Genomic DNA, 15,396 nt, shown 5'->3' with positions numbered 1-15,396 from the left:
GGGCGGGGGGGAAGCAAGTGTAGTGAATATAAAGCTTTGTACATAGATGATGATTGTCTTTATGGAGGAACATCTTCCACTGTAGAAATGTGTTCACTGTACTGGGAAAAGGCATTAAGAATGGTCTTCTTTGTCCTCCATTCCCTTTCTTTCCATCCCAGTGTGTGAAAACGAGTATTTAGGAGTTACTGATCACTAGCCATTGAAGTGCAGGATTTGCTTGGTATATAGAATTATATATATATATATTATTAATAGTTAGATAAAAGAAATGGGTAAGATTTTACTTAAAGATTTCTGATTTGAGTAGACAAATTCTGGTGACTCAAGTTATGTGTGAAGGCTTTAATGGCAGAAATAGATTATAGATCAAAACGCTTACTAGAATCTTGTCAGTTTGTGGAGAGATAAGAACTAACTTTTGGGACCTCATATTTTAAGCAAATGTTTAATTTTCTAAGTTGTTATTTATCCGTAGAAGTTTTATGCTTCTTCAGGTAATATATCTCTCAAGCCTTCATCCTTAGCTTTCAGATGTCACTACTCTGAAGTAATAGGGTATGCTCAAGTGACAACAGAATATGACAGATTTCATTGATCAAGGTGCACATACAGTAGAAACTATACTGATAGGAATGCAATGTGTAACTAAGCGTTTATGCCTTTGTTTTGCAGTGATTTTCCAAGTTTAGAACTGTGAGAATAACATTCAGCTTGTCTGAAAGTCACAGTGCAGTGATTGTGGTGTAACATGATGGATGAAAGTAATGGTGAATTTGAGACTATAGTACTTTTGAATATTACATTGACAATACTGTTCATGGTGTAAAATCCACATCCAATTCAACAGCGCAGAAGCATATGTTGCTATTAAATAATTTTGCTAGTAGAAATACTCAACACTGATGAAATGCATTTACGAATGGACCTTAGTGTAGTATGTATGTGCAGATTTTTATTCATGCTCATCACACACTTTTGAAGCAGCTGGTGATTGGAAGTTGTGCTGTGACTGTAAAACTAATAATGGCCTCTGAGATTGTTACTTATTAGTGTTACTAGTTAGGTAAAGATTTAGTGTTTCATATGTATCCATAGCCTTATTCCTCATTCACAATCTAGAAGAGAAGTCCAATCCTTATATTTCATTACATCGGAAGGTAATCCTGGGAGGAAATAGTTCTTTTCTTATTGTTACCACAGAGGTGTGGGTGTTTTTTTTGGTTGGGTTTTTTTTTGGGCTTTTTTTTTTTGTGCGTGCAGACTTTGTGGCCTGAAAGTTTCACGTGGGAGTTGCTGCAGAACGCAGAGTGATTGACTGAGGCAACCTACACAGATTGAATGACAACTGTCTTTTTGAACTTTTCATGCCTCTTTTGCTTTCATTAATTGATCGAGGTTAAAATCAAAGGGTAGATTTATGGCCAGAGAAAGGACAGCCTAATGATGTTTGTCATTTATTGCCTTACGTCCAAGTCTAAAACAAGGTCACCATGCTCTGTGCATAAGGAAGACTTGCAGATGAGGAAAGCACCTGATAGGTGGCATGCTCCTTTTCCTAGTCAAACCATGAAAGCCTTCCTTTGGAAAAACTGAGAATTATCAGACCAGGAGGAACTCACTCCAGTGCTACAGTGAATTGTCCCTCTTCACAGGAAGTCTCCTGGGAGACACAATTCCGGTTACTGTCACCAGAAAAACTGCTTGCTTCGTTTTTCCTGTATAAATAGATCCAGCCCAAATTGGAGAGTTGCTGGAGGCTGCATTTCTGTGACATTTCTCAGGGTGATTTCAGATTTCAAGGCTGACATATGTGACTGTAGGGAAGGGACAGGAAAGACTGGAGACAAGGCCAGCCCAGGCTGTGGCGAAGGAGAGATGAGTATTACAAGGATGGCTGTGGATAAGTTATTCATTCACATCCTGGTTTCTCTTGAAGCTCTGCTAACCACAGAGCAGCATGGGGGCAAGGACCTCAGGCAGCAAAACTGAAAGTCAGTTTGCTGATGGAGTGCCCTGAAACCAGAAACTAGCTTTGAACCCTGAAGCAACTCTAGTAGTTTTGAGATAATGGTCAGTTAAACACAACTTTTTTTTGGTTTTGTTTTGTTCTTGAGAAAGAAGCTGCACAGAATTTTTGCCTCTAGCTGTAAACAGTAGTAGTTGTTCTGAGGTTTATGCTTTAGGAGCCAATGAGGGAAAAGAGCTGAAGGGGAAAATAGATAGGGACATCTGTCACATTTGACAGTGTAATGTGTGCTTGACTTTTGAATGCTGATGTTTGTTACTGAGACTTCAGGCATTTATCCACCAATGTAATCTGTTGCTTAAAAAACCTAGTGGCTCCAAGAGTGAGCCAGACAAAATTATGTCCTTGTGGCCAGCATGCGTATTTAGAAGTCTAAAACACCACACAGGGTTAAGAGAATAAATTTGGCCACTCATACTGCCACTTGTGGTAGGGACTGTTAGGAAGGAAAAATATAAGTGCACACAGCAAAAATGCAATAAACCAAAGAGAGATTAAAAAATAATACAATTGAAGAAAAGTTTCTTATTCCTTGCTTATTTAAGATTCTAATGGCTGTGTGTGTTAGCATCTGAACCTTCAATAAAAGTATTAAAAAATTAAACACAGATGTGTTTAAAATGTTAGCCTGTACAAGAAACATTGCTGCAAATGGATAACCATATGCAACCAGATTGTTCTTGAACTGTCAAGTTGGTCTTAAACTTAAGTAGCAACCTAGCCTGCTTGGGTGTTGAATTCTTTCTAATAGTTGAATTTTGTTTCAGGTATACTGGTGTAGAAGTGGAAAGTACTGGGTAAATTAATTTCTTTCTTTCAGAGGCATTTTTATAAGAGTCTGGGAAGGTATATGGCATAGAGGTCAAGATAAACTGGAGAATAAGACTACATAAAAGATGGCCACCAAACCTACCACCACCCTCTGAACTAAAAAGTTCTTTGAAGTCCTTTGGCTTCACTATTGCCACTTCTACAACACATATCTTTTTTGGGCACCTGAAAATTGAGCTTTTCAGAGTGAGAAGTTACTCTGATCAAAAGACTAAATAACGGAGTCCTTTTTCTATGTGTTTTTGGGTGGTGATTGTTTTATTCATGACTAGTTTTTTAAAATGTGTTTTGTATTATTGTGGATTCATCATATTAATAAAATAGCCAATTATAAAAGCTATTATTTCAGTTTTGATTTTGTTGTAATATATACCCAACAAAAATTTGATATATCTTATTTGCCCTGTTGCCATACGGATTGTTATCAAGTTGGCAGAGGAATTGGACACATTAAAGAGAAGAATCTTGTGAATCACAGGAATTTCAGAGTTTAAAAAAATAAACATTATTTCTGAACAGAAAGAGTGGGTGATCAGCATGCAAGTAATTTGGCAATGATAGTATTTCAGGGAGCTCTGGAATATGAAGAGGAGAGGTTGCATGGGTTGTAATGTCAGAACCCACTTATTTTTCCTACACTTACATTCCATGGCTTGCTGCAAAGGGCAGGATAGAAGAATAAATTACTGTTACAGTCTATGAACCTCCCCAAGCACTCTTCCAGCAAGAAAAAGAAGGAATTCCGGTCTTTTTTTTTTTCTTTTTTTCTTTTTTTTTTGTGTACTTAAAACAACTCGCAACAGGGGATCTGTCCAGAAGTGAAATAATTACTTTTTAAAAGGCTTGCACTACCCAGCTCTGTTATATGGCTGCATGTCAGTTTCTGTTTGGTTTAAAGAATATTAAGTTCTGTAAGTTTGTTAAGTTCAAGATAAAGATGTGTTTTTACTCAGTGGGAATCGAATCTTAATTCTAAGGTGTTTGACACTTGCCTTTAAAGGCCCAAACAGAAGCATTTAAAAGCTACATTTTCAGGAGAAACTAATGCAAATGTGGTTTTGAGTGGTATTTTCACAGAGGTAGGTTTTTTTCTGAGGTTTTACAGGGAAATTTCTCCAGGGTTTATTTTGACTTTATTTTTTATGAGGAAAGGTATAGACAATAAATTCTGAGACTTTTCTCAGAAATCTTTAAAATATTTTGCCCATCTTTCTTTGCAGTCTGTTTTGTGCCTGTTCAATTTATTCAGGATTATATTTCTTGTCTTTCAGGATAAAAGTCTATTTTAAAGATAAACAAGCAATACATTTAATATAACTGTAGGCCAGATAATGGGACTTCTGCACTATTACTATTGCATGGATTTACTTACATGATTCCATTTAATATCTGTTTAGAATTGCCTAGATGTATTTTCATGTATCTCATGTTTTACATGAGACTATCTTGTGAATGAATGTTACAGAGCATTCAAATGGAAAGTTCCAGGAAACTTTCTTTTTTCCAAGTATATAATCGATTTTGTTCATTTTATCAGATAAGGATATTGATTTTTGCAGGAGGAGTGTTTAAGACTTTCCTACATATAGTTCTGGGAGATTTTTATTATTGCAGAAAAAAGCTTTCTGTCTGAATAAACAGTAGAAATTGCTGTGATTTCTAGCTCCTGAAATGAGAGAAATGAATATCATAAAGCCTTCACACATCCTAGTGGGGTAAAAAACAAAATGAGAGAAATGAATATCATAAAGCCTTCACACATCCTAGTGGGGTAAAAAACATGTAAAACTCTTCCTCAGGGGTGAGCATCTATGTATTGAGATAATGAAATAACAGCAATGTAGATTCTTCAGATTGTGCAAATTGTGAAACTGGTACTGACAAATCTGCATCTGAATACTTTAATATTTTTATTCGTACTGGTTTCAACATGCTCATGTTACTGACAACCCGTTCTTTCTCCTGTTTTCCTTACAACTTCCTCCCTTGGCCTGATCTGTTTTTGAAAATGGCATCTGATCTCGAGGCAGCAGTGTATTATTTAAGTCAGCATCTATCACTTCAGAGTTTAGCTAAACCTTTGAAAGATACACTTAGAAGAAATCTTCAGTACTGAAGAGGTTTATTGTTACCCTATTAAGAAATTTCACAAAGATTGATGTATGCATGTGTTGTAATTAGGAAATCTGTGTATATCTTGTTTGCTAACACATCAGGTATGCTTAAGCCTTGGTCACCTAATTTTTTATGTGTGAATACATGACCATGGACAGAAAATCATAACTACTCTCCTCTATCCTTTGAAGTATCACTGAATATAGTCTTTGTTTTCTGCATGGCAGGAGGAATGCCAGAACTACATTCGAGTGCTTCTTGTTGGAGGCAACCATCTCTTCACCTGTGGAACCAACGCATTCACTCCGATCTGCACCAATCGGACGGTATGAGTCAGATGTTTCATCCCAAAAACTCAAGTCCCCATTCTGATCCAGCAGATTAAAAGGCAGAGCATGCTGTGGTTGGGTCCATGTTATTTGCATATTGATATTTGAGCTGATGTGTAAAAGGCTGATTCAGCTAGTGACAGGCCAAAGGGGAGAGTTAACTGATGATGTCGTCTTGAATTCTTTTCTTCAGCTGTTGGGGGGAGCACAGCTATGATCAGCTCAGTTCCTCCTGTATGCCAATTTTCATGAACTTAGTTATTTCTAAGACTTCTGCCACTCTGTCAAGTTTGGTTGGCATCAACTTGTGTAGTTATAAAATGTTTTTTATAGTTTTGTTAATTTTTTTTTAAATTAGTTTAACTAAATATAGTTTTGTTAAAAAAAAATAATATAGTTTTGCTAGCTGCCTACTGTGTATGTGTAGTTCTGAAAATGAGAGTACCTGTATTGCTGACTGCTGACTGGTGAGAATGAGAAATGTTGGTTGAGAAGATTTGCCATTCTCTTTCTGAAAAAAAAAAACAACCCACCTAGCTGTAATTTATGTGTATCAGAGAAAGAGAGTCCATTAAGGATCAATAATAGTCATAATAAAAATCAAAATGTCACTGTTTGGACTAATCTGGCTATTTATTTCAGGAAGGGAGAGATGTTTAAATACAAAGCATAGCTATATCACAAAAAAACCCCTCCTTGGCACATTTATTTTATTTAAACCTATTGTACCTTTATTTTCAAATAACATATTAACATCAACCTGTGGTTTATGGCTGAAAGTATTAGGGCTACTAAATCAGAGAGATAGTTCTGCTGAACAGGAAAGCTCCTTTTTGTAAGCTCATTTTTCATGTAAGGTTCTCCCCTAAAACACACCAACAAAATGAGTAATAGATTATTTCTGTTATTGTCTGACGACTTGCAGTGGTGAATACCTTAGCTGATTCTGGCAATCAGATCTGGTTTTCTTTTTCATAATAACAGTCTGTGAAGAGATAATTAATTTTTGAGTCGCTTCTAATAGAAAACATTTTAGTCATGGGGGCTAACGATTAACTTGCATGTTTTACATACCAAAGGGGCAAAAGTGAGATCAGACAACACTACAGTAAAACTTCCTATATGACACAGTTTCAGATCGATGTAAATAAGGGTCAGCTCATTACTGTTGGATAATACCAAAGCAGATAACTGGTGTTTATGGTAGGATTTTGCTTAGGTTGTTGCAGCTTGGCTGAAATGATAATTTTCAGGTCATTTTAATCCCTTTTTCTCACTCTTTTACAGTTAAGTAACTTGACAGAGATACATGATCAAATCAGTGGCATGGCTCGTTGTCCTTACAGTCCCCAGCACAACTCCACTGCTCTTCTCACTTCCAGTGGGGAATTATATGCTGCTACAGCAATGGATTTTCCAGGAAGAGATCCTGCTATTTATCGCAGTCTGGGGGCACTTCCTCCTCTCCGCACTGCCCAGTACAACTCCAAGTGGCTGAATGGTGAGTGCTGATGGACCGTGAGACTCCCTCCTTTTTAACCCATGCTCTCCATATTCACCATCTTGAAATTCCATTCTGAGAATTTGAATTTTTTTTACAGTATTGTTTATCTCATCTTAAATTTACTTTGCATAGTAATTTTTTTATTATTATACAAGTATAAATATTATGGCATTTAATTAACATAGCTGCCGTTTGTGGATGTGCACTTAAATGTACATCATGTTTGCAGGCATAGGGATGAGCTGTACTCTCTCTCAGTGTGCTTAGATGTCAGAGCTGAGTCAGCCGAGATCAATAGCTTGCCTTGAGCATTCTTTTGTTGAGCGCTTCAAAAAACCTAATGTAGAAAATTAACAGTGTAGAATGGACTGAATTCTCCTGGCTTTCCCTGCAGGTCCCAGACTTGAGAAGCAGAAAAAGTTGTGCTTTCAAGCTGCTTAGGTGGCAGACTGATGTTTTTGATGCTTATTATGGCCAAAGGATAGGGACTAGACTGCAAAACATATGATAAAATCATGTTGCAGCAATCACTCCTGTGTCATGGGTGTTCATCACCTGATGAGGATTTCCAGCTGGAAGAAGCTGTAAACAGATAGGTGTTCCTGAGATGTAATAAGGCCAGGTACCATTTTATGTATTACAGAAAAGAAGCAGATTCTTCTAAAATGAAAATTATTATTTAACATAAAATGTGAATTATATATATTATAATTTTCCCATGCTTTTCCCAGTAGAAAAGAAAACATATTTTCATAATGTGTGCTACATGACAAAACAGTCACTATTCTCACAGAGCGTTTCATGTTATGATGGAATGATTCTCATGTTTGAAATTAATTACAAATATAAATCCTTCCAGCTTCAGAACATTAGGACAGCTGCAAGTGACAGATTTTATTTTTAATGTTTTAATTCTCATATAATCTGAATGCTGAATTGTGTGTATTTGATTGGTGTATTTTCCTTGTACAAAGAAGCCATCAGAGGTAGCTTGGAGAAATTTGTGACCTTCTCTGAAGGTGAGCTGACTTTAGAATATTAATTAACAGAGCAAAACCAAACTGTATGGAAGTTAGCAGAATTACAGCAATGCAAAAGAAATATTAGAGGAAGATTGTATAAAAATCCCTGTTCAGGCACCTTTTGTCTACACAACCGTGGTATCAAAACTAATTGCTGTGCCACACCTGGGTGCTTCTGTCAAAGTGAAAAAAATTCTTCACGCTGAATTTTCAGTTTAGATGGATATATTTTATGCCAAAGGGCTAAAATCTCACACCCCCCCCCACCCCCCCCCCCCCACCCCCAGGACTGCTCTAATTAATCAGGTTCACTGTATTTACATTTTGTCTATTTAAAGCTTCATTTGAAGCTTCATCTGCACCTATGCATCCTCTGGTAGAGCTCATTCTTCTGCCTCAAAACTGCTTAGAATTAAGTTACCAGGAAAAGTGTGGCCTTTATCTTTGGGGAGAAAGAACAAGATGAGTTTTGTAATTGGAACCAGTTCAAGCAAATCCAATAAAAGGCTGGAAGCAGCCCAGCTACCTCTGTGAAAGGGAGGGAGAGTGTCTTCTGGGGTAGCTAAGAGTTGTAGGTTCATCTGCTTGAGCTGGGGTTTCATCTGCTTTTATGTCATTTTGCCTGCTCATATGTGACTCAGCCCCAAGTAACTGCATTAGTTTTTCAGTGCTTAGGTGGAAGTGAAGATTTTTCTGCTTTCCATGAGAAAGTAACACAGATAATTCTGCAAGAAAAGTAAGGCATCAACTAGACTGAAAGCTTCCTAGTCAATACCTGTTCAGCAGCAGTAGCTGACAGTTACTGTAATTCAACCTTGGTTTAGGTGTGCATGTGCATACATATGTGCCTTGAATGTTTCCAATTTAAAGTCAGTTTTTCTTTTACATCCATGTTTCCCTCAGAGGTGCAGTGTTTTTTCTAACTTAGATTTTTCTGCTCTGCAAATCACATTGGACCAATTCAAATCATCTCTGGGGGCAATGTCAGTACTCTAAAACAGCTGATATCTTGCTCCATGTGTTATTGCTATGCAATACATTGTTGATATCAGTGGCTAGCACACTTCTCAGTGAATTCAGTGTTTGTCAGTGCCATTAGTCAGTCCAAAGGGGCATGCCTGTATGCTTAGGCAGTCTGCTGTCGGTGTTCACTGTAACCTGCAGTGAAGGATCTTTGCATGGGAAGCTCTGAATCTTCATCACAGAAGAAACTTTCTTCCTAATCTTAATCATCAGGAGGTCTTTAATCACTGGAGCTGTGACACACAGCATGAGAGGGGAGTACAGCTGATGTGCCATGTGGCTGGGGTGAGATCCCATATTATCATGCTGTGATTTCAGCTTCTGACATCACAGATATCTCAAATAGGCCATCAACTTAAATATGCTTTGAGTTCCCCATTCCTTCTGATTCAACGATTCATGTATTTATTGTCAGCTCCTGCCTTCTGCTGTGGGTTTGATAGGCCTGGAAGGAATCCACATCAGCTGAATAAGTGAGCTGTTATTTTCAGCATATGTTACTAAGCATCATTCTGATTAGGTGCTTAACCTTAGTAAAGTATGGAGAAGTCAGTGAATGTTCAGTTCTGTGTTATCATTTTTCTTGATGCACTCAACAGTTATCTGGGGTGATGAAGAGCTGGGATAGCTTGGTTAAAACTATGAATTATTCAGGATATGTATAAGAGTAAGCTACAAGAATACACTGTGAGAGTATAACTGAAAGGAAAAAGGAAAGTTCAATGACCCCATGGTATGTGAAACAAAAAGATCTTGAGCAAGCACTGATCCAAAAAGGTAGATCGACAATGCAGCAACACTGTCAGTGCAGAAATCCTCTTGTTGGCTGGAGCTAGTTATTGTGGAGCCATCTTACAGGGTCTCTGAATATGCTGTTTGTTCATCCACTAGACAACCTGCTGACAGTATTAGAAATTTGACTCACCTGAATTTTGACAATTTTTAATGGCAGAAAGAACAGTTAGCCAAATGTTGCAGATATGTGCCCACTTCCTAAAAGTTTTTCCTATTTTGGACAATTTTAGAGTGTAAGCAGGCATGAAGGAAAGAAGCATATGGAGGTAGTTATTGAACTTATTCCTTTTTAACTTTAAGAGTAGTAATATATTCAGCTTTTGGTTCAGAATATGATCACCAGTTATAATTTTTTTCACCTCAGAACTCTCCTACAAAAAGAAACCAATGCTTTGCTTATGGAGCCTATTTCTGTCTTCCTGGTACTCCTATAGACAACATTAAATGCAGCTGACCCAAATGCAGTGAGCAGGGTTTTGACCACAGTCATATGGTCATCTCCATGAGGAGATGCCATTGAAGAGCCAGGCTGCCTTGGTGCTATGACCTGAGCATTCACTATAGTTCAGCAGTTCTACAGGTTGAGTTGCTCACAAGGAAATTATCAGCTGACAGTGTTATCCTCTCCTTTCTTGCTAGCCCTGTCAGTACTCTGTAACTGTCACTATTCCCAGTCAAGAGGAACATGATCACCCAGATGAGTTCACAGCTGCAAACCAGTTCTCTCCCCATCCGACAGCCCAGCTGGCTGCAGGATAGTAAACCTGAAAATGTGAAACAGAGAACCCACCTCTCCCTCTCATGATGTCATGTTTTGACCTTCTCTTCCCATACAGAGAAAAAACTAATGCCTGTAGTTACTCATGTGAATATATATCTATTCACAAACAAATGAAGAAGGCAGAAAGACTGCTTACCAGTAACTTATTCTTTAAGGTGTGTTGTTCTGCTACCTACTTTCCTTTCTCCTTCTCTCTGAATATATGTTAGAGTACTGCGCTTGAAAGAAACAATTTGAGGTAATACAGCACATATTGAAGATTATGTCTAAAGCAGATAGCTTTTCCATTGATTTCTTCTCCTGATGAGAGCAATCAGCAAGACCTTGAGCCTCAGCTAACTGCTCAGGTCAGTAAAGGGCAGTATGTTGCTACTACATTGTAAAATTACCTTTGTGGTATTTCCTTAAAAGAATAGTCTGCCTTAGTAGCCTGCTTTGGACATTATTAAATGATAGCAAATAAATTAAATCCTTTGTTCAGAAAAAAAGTACACCTTGATTTACAGCTGTCATGCTGTCCATTTGAGTCTCTTTAAGCTCTCAGTGTAACACCGAGTTTAACTCATATCCAGAGCTGACTATTATAGCGTGCTTCTAATTAGACTGCTTTGGAGTTGATCTGGAAAATGCAGCAGGGGCAGAATTCCTCATCGTTTGCTCTAGAGGGCAGAGGAAAATGAATAGTTATATTTGTAGTCCACAGCTGCAGTGGGTCCAGACTGGGAAGGAAAAGCCTTCACTGGTTAGACTTAGAAACTTTTTCTGTAGTTCAACATTTACAGATAGTAAAAGTATTTCTCCTTTCAGTTCACCTCCTTAAATCAGTAAATGTTTGATCTGATGCTTCAGTGTGAAAGTTTTCCTTAGTCTATAATGTCTGTTTGCTTAGCCAATAAAAAGGAAAAGCAGATTAAATAAAAAATTGAATTTCCAATCAATCCTTTTGTGTTTCATCACATAGAGAAACACTGGGACATATGGTTTCATAATTTGCCAAATGCCTTTGCTTGGAATTGCTTGAGTCTCCAGCTATCTTGAAATGCGTCGTAGTTTTTCTCTTTGCCTTAGACACAAATTGATAGATACTATTGGAACATGTTAAAGAACTAAAACCTTTGCTCTAAATGTCAAGACACTTCATCAGTGGGCAGACAACAGATGATTAAAATGTAATCTTAGATCAGATGTAGCCCCAAAACAGAATAAAATAAAATAAAATAAAATAAAGTCTCATACAAATTAGAAGCCTTTCTGGCTGACAAGAGTACAGGAATGTTTGGATTGTTCTGCTCTGCTGGGAGGCATAATATTACCACTTTCCTCTTGCTTCCCTAAGCATTTGGTTATTAGATATTCTTAAAGTAGTTCTTCTGAGATAATTTTCTTAAAAACATTTTACGTAATAAAAAGGTTTTTAATCTAGACCAGGTACTTTTAGTCTTCACAACAGTAAAAGAAAAATTCTTTCAAAGGTGGTTTGCTTAGTGGGGTTTAACACAGCTCGGAATCCATTCTTATTATTGTTTGTTAGCAGACATTTTTATAACTTATGCTACTAATATATGTGCAGAGAAATTATGATCTAAGAACAAAAATTATTCTTTTGTTTTTGCTTTTTAAAGATTGATGGAAATGGCTATAATAATTCAGGGTTATCCTTTTTCTGGTTTTCTGTTTTTTAATGAAAAGCCTTGTAATTACCTAGTGCAAGCTTTTCTTATGTAATACTAAATGTAACTCAAAACCAGTGTGTTCTTGAGATGTGCAGCTTGATCTTTAGCTCTTAGATAAGAGACCTACTGAAAATACGCAAAGCATATGCTACCAGTTGTTGCTTAGTTTGCAAGAAGATAATTACTTCCCTTTGGTTGTGCCACCCATGAGGTTGGTTCTATTCTTTTGTGTATATCATCCTTTTTGCCAGTATCCTAAAATGGGAGGGAAATGTCTGCTGGTTCTGAAACCCACCCTTAGGCTTCTTCACAGGAGCTGCTACCAGAGGAAAAATTTGAGTGGTTGTGCTGTGTTTTTCCTTTCAAAGCTGTACATCTCCCACGTGGCAATGTCAGAGTAGGAGAGTAGTGAGTTGATGTGAGGTGGAGGTGCCTCCTCAGCCACCTTTCTCCAATGCCAGCCTACGTTATTCGAAAACACCTTCACAGCATTTCCTCACCCATCTAAAATGGTAGAGACAGGCAGCAGTATCCACAAAGGTGGGATTTTTTTTTTTCTTATCTATCCTAGGTAAACGGCAAGGTCCACCATCCATTTCTGAAAAGACTAGGAGGGTACTGAGGATAGAGCCTGTTCTTTTATATCTCATTTAGCCTGCTCATGTCAGGCGCCAACTGGAGAGGCTGAATGAGGAAGAAAGACACCCCTGCAAAGACATCATCTGTACCCAGCTGCAGGGAGGTGTGACAAGTTCATCAGCCTCATTAACGCAGAAAACTATAATACACAGTGAGCCAGAGAGAATGCAAGAACTTAAGAACTGAAACGTATCTCAGCCAGGGGACAGCAGAAAATTTCTAATTTCAGGGGACATGAACACATGAAGAACAGCGTTCACCAAAGAAAGGAGGAGGACAGAAATACTGGAGGCAGATATAGAATTTCAGTAGCAGACATACCAAGCTTGAAGGCGAAAGAGCAAGAGGGTGATTATGGAAGTGAAATCTGGTTTCCTTTTTGTTATGGGGGAAAAAGACGAAGAGAAAAAAAAAATGAGGACTGGGTCTTCAGGGAAAGCCCTTTGATTGTCTACCTCCCTGCAAAACTAGATCAGTGACATAAAAAATAAAATAAAATAAAATAAAAAATCGCAGCCCAAATGTTTGGAGAGAAATGGGTAAGCCATCATAATTTGGTTTTCTTTCCATACCATACCTGCTGGCTGGCAAAATCTGCTTAAAGAAAGCTGGGTTTTTTTGTTCTTGCATGTGTGGAATTCTGGATTCAGACTTTTAAGTAACCATCCAAACTTCTGGATCTTTTGATAGATCCGTATACCTCAAACCTCTAGACATTCTGAGTGAATTAAGGTAAGTAGTCCACTGTATTTTTGATCCTCACCTCTCCCCCAGTATACTGCTATGCAAGGTGTCTATCCAGGGAATACAGGTGATGCAAAATCCACTGAACTCCCAATGGGACTCTCCAGGACTTCAGTAGGTATTAGAGGAGAGAATGGTTTCTGTCACTAAGTTTGTCACTGGCAAATTTGCATCAGCAAAATGAAATAATAAATTGCAAAATATTATGCCATGTAAGAGCACTTTACCTTGAATATAAAGGAGATCTATTTGAAATAAGCAACAGGCAAGAAACCAAGGAATTTCATAATACCATATTTTAAAACTATTTTTCAGAAAAGAAATCATTGCATTTCAGAATTTATTAAAGTACATCAGTAAAATGTAATGTCTAATGAGGACATCCACTTTTATGATTATACTGAATTGTATTATAAAATCTATCAGCAATATAAGAGAAGATTGGAAAAAAAGTCTGGCATGCACAGTTTTAGTATATTTTGCAGTCCTTGCTATTCCGTACCCATGAAATCTTCAATTTTTCAAAAGGAAAACAATGTAAAAGAAATCACAGGGGAGGTGAGGTATTGCAGAAGAAATAGTAGTCAAAACAGACTGGTAGCCAGCTATGCTATGACAGACTGTCATTTTAAGCATGTGTCCTAGATAATTATGAAACATGGAGGAAAAGTATCTTAATAAACAGTGATTTCCACCAGTTTTATACCAGGATTTAAGTTTTTACAGTTCAACTCCTGAGGATGAATATAACTATGATGACTACAAGTTATATACTACTTTCAAGATGTTCAACGCTATAGGAAAATTTTACTCTATGATTAAGATTTGTCCTAAAGTTCTGTACTATGTTCCAACAGCTGCAGAGTCCTACATGCTAAATGAGTAGTACACTTAACGATTGCACAGGGATGGCAAAATGCAAATAGGAAATTGACTTCATTAATTATGTCAGTAAGGTGAAAGAAAATAAAATAGACTGGCACATTTGAAGCTTAAATTCTTTCTGTTATTTTAAGCTTCTGTTTTGGAGAGTATTTCTAGCTGGAGGTTGAACCTTATTAAAAAAACCTCAAAGGCATTTTCCTGGAATTTAATGCCATTAAGTATTTGGCTGAATACAAATATTTGGAAGAAATGGGTCTTTAGAGCCAACAGTATTATGAGGATGTGATTCATTGATCTAGTGAGGTCAATGAACAAGCTCCAGGCAGATGTCTTTCAGCATTAGACCAGTATCTAGACTTCTAAGATTTTTAATATATTATACATGCACATGTCTATGTGTGTGTCTTATTTTTTTGTGTAGATATATATGATCTGGTCTGTGTCTGGATCTGACAGACTTCTAATTTTAGCTTTCTTTTCACATTTCTGGGATTAATTTCACTTTTGACTGGGTCTCTGAATGCAGAGATGTGAGTAATCACTTCTCAGAGGAACAGGCGGTGGAAATCACAGCTTGCTTTTGCTCAGAGTAGGCTTGGGACCTTATAATCCTTAAGGTTAATTGCTGTTACTTCCAGAAGGACAGATCATTCCCTGTCATTTTGGGCACTCTGGAAACAGTAGCACCCACTAGCTAGATGAATTAAGTCATATTAGTCTACTCCAGAGGATGCGGAGTTTTACGGGGTAAAGAGCACAAGTAAACTTTGTTGCTCCAAAGCTCAGGAAACGAGAAGAGGCCAGGACTGCCTCAGATGCTCTCACTGAGCACTCCCAGGTTCCTGTTTCCCATTGCTTCTCCCAGAGAAAGTTCCTGTACAGTTCCTCTCACCCTTTTACCCACTCAGGCCACACCACCACTAAATAGAAAAAGGTCCAGGAAAAAAGCTTACACACGACACCCTTGGACATCTGTGTTGCTTACTTGTTGGCTCACTTCCCAGACTTGTTTTGGACCACCCCAGC

The 15,396-nt window shown here is 37.6% G+C and overlaps 1 protein-coding gene across 5 annotated transcripts in view; it reads left to right on the top strand.

Moving 5' to 3' along the window:
- The window catches only part of SEMA5A (semaphorin 5A), a 350,500-nt gene that overhangs the window by 192,756 nt on the left and 142,348 nt on the right, over positions 1 to 15,396 (top strand). For all 5 annotated transcript variants that reach the window (XM_027789946.2, XM_055799844.1, XM_027789947.2 and 2 more), the window contains exons 7-8: positions 5,203 to 5,301; positions 6,592 to 6,805. In XM_027789946.2, the coding sequence (XP_027645747.1) occupies positions 5,203 to 5,301; positions 6,592 to 6,805 (313 nt within the window). The remainder of the gene's footprint in view (positions 1 to 5,202; positions 5,302 to 6,591; positions 6,806 to 15,396) is intronic.

The sequence above is a fragment of the Falco peregrinus genome, chromosome 3 (assembly GCF_023634155.1).
Source record: "Falco peregrinus isolate bFalPer1 chromosome 3, bFalPer1.pri, whole genome shotgun sequence".
In the NCBI taxonomy this organism is placed as follows: domain Eukaryota; kingdom Metazoa; phylum Chordata; class Aves; order Falconiformes; family Falconidae; genus Falco; species Falco peregrinus.
This window is presented reverse-complemented; position numbering and strand designations above follow the sequence as displayed.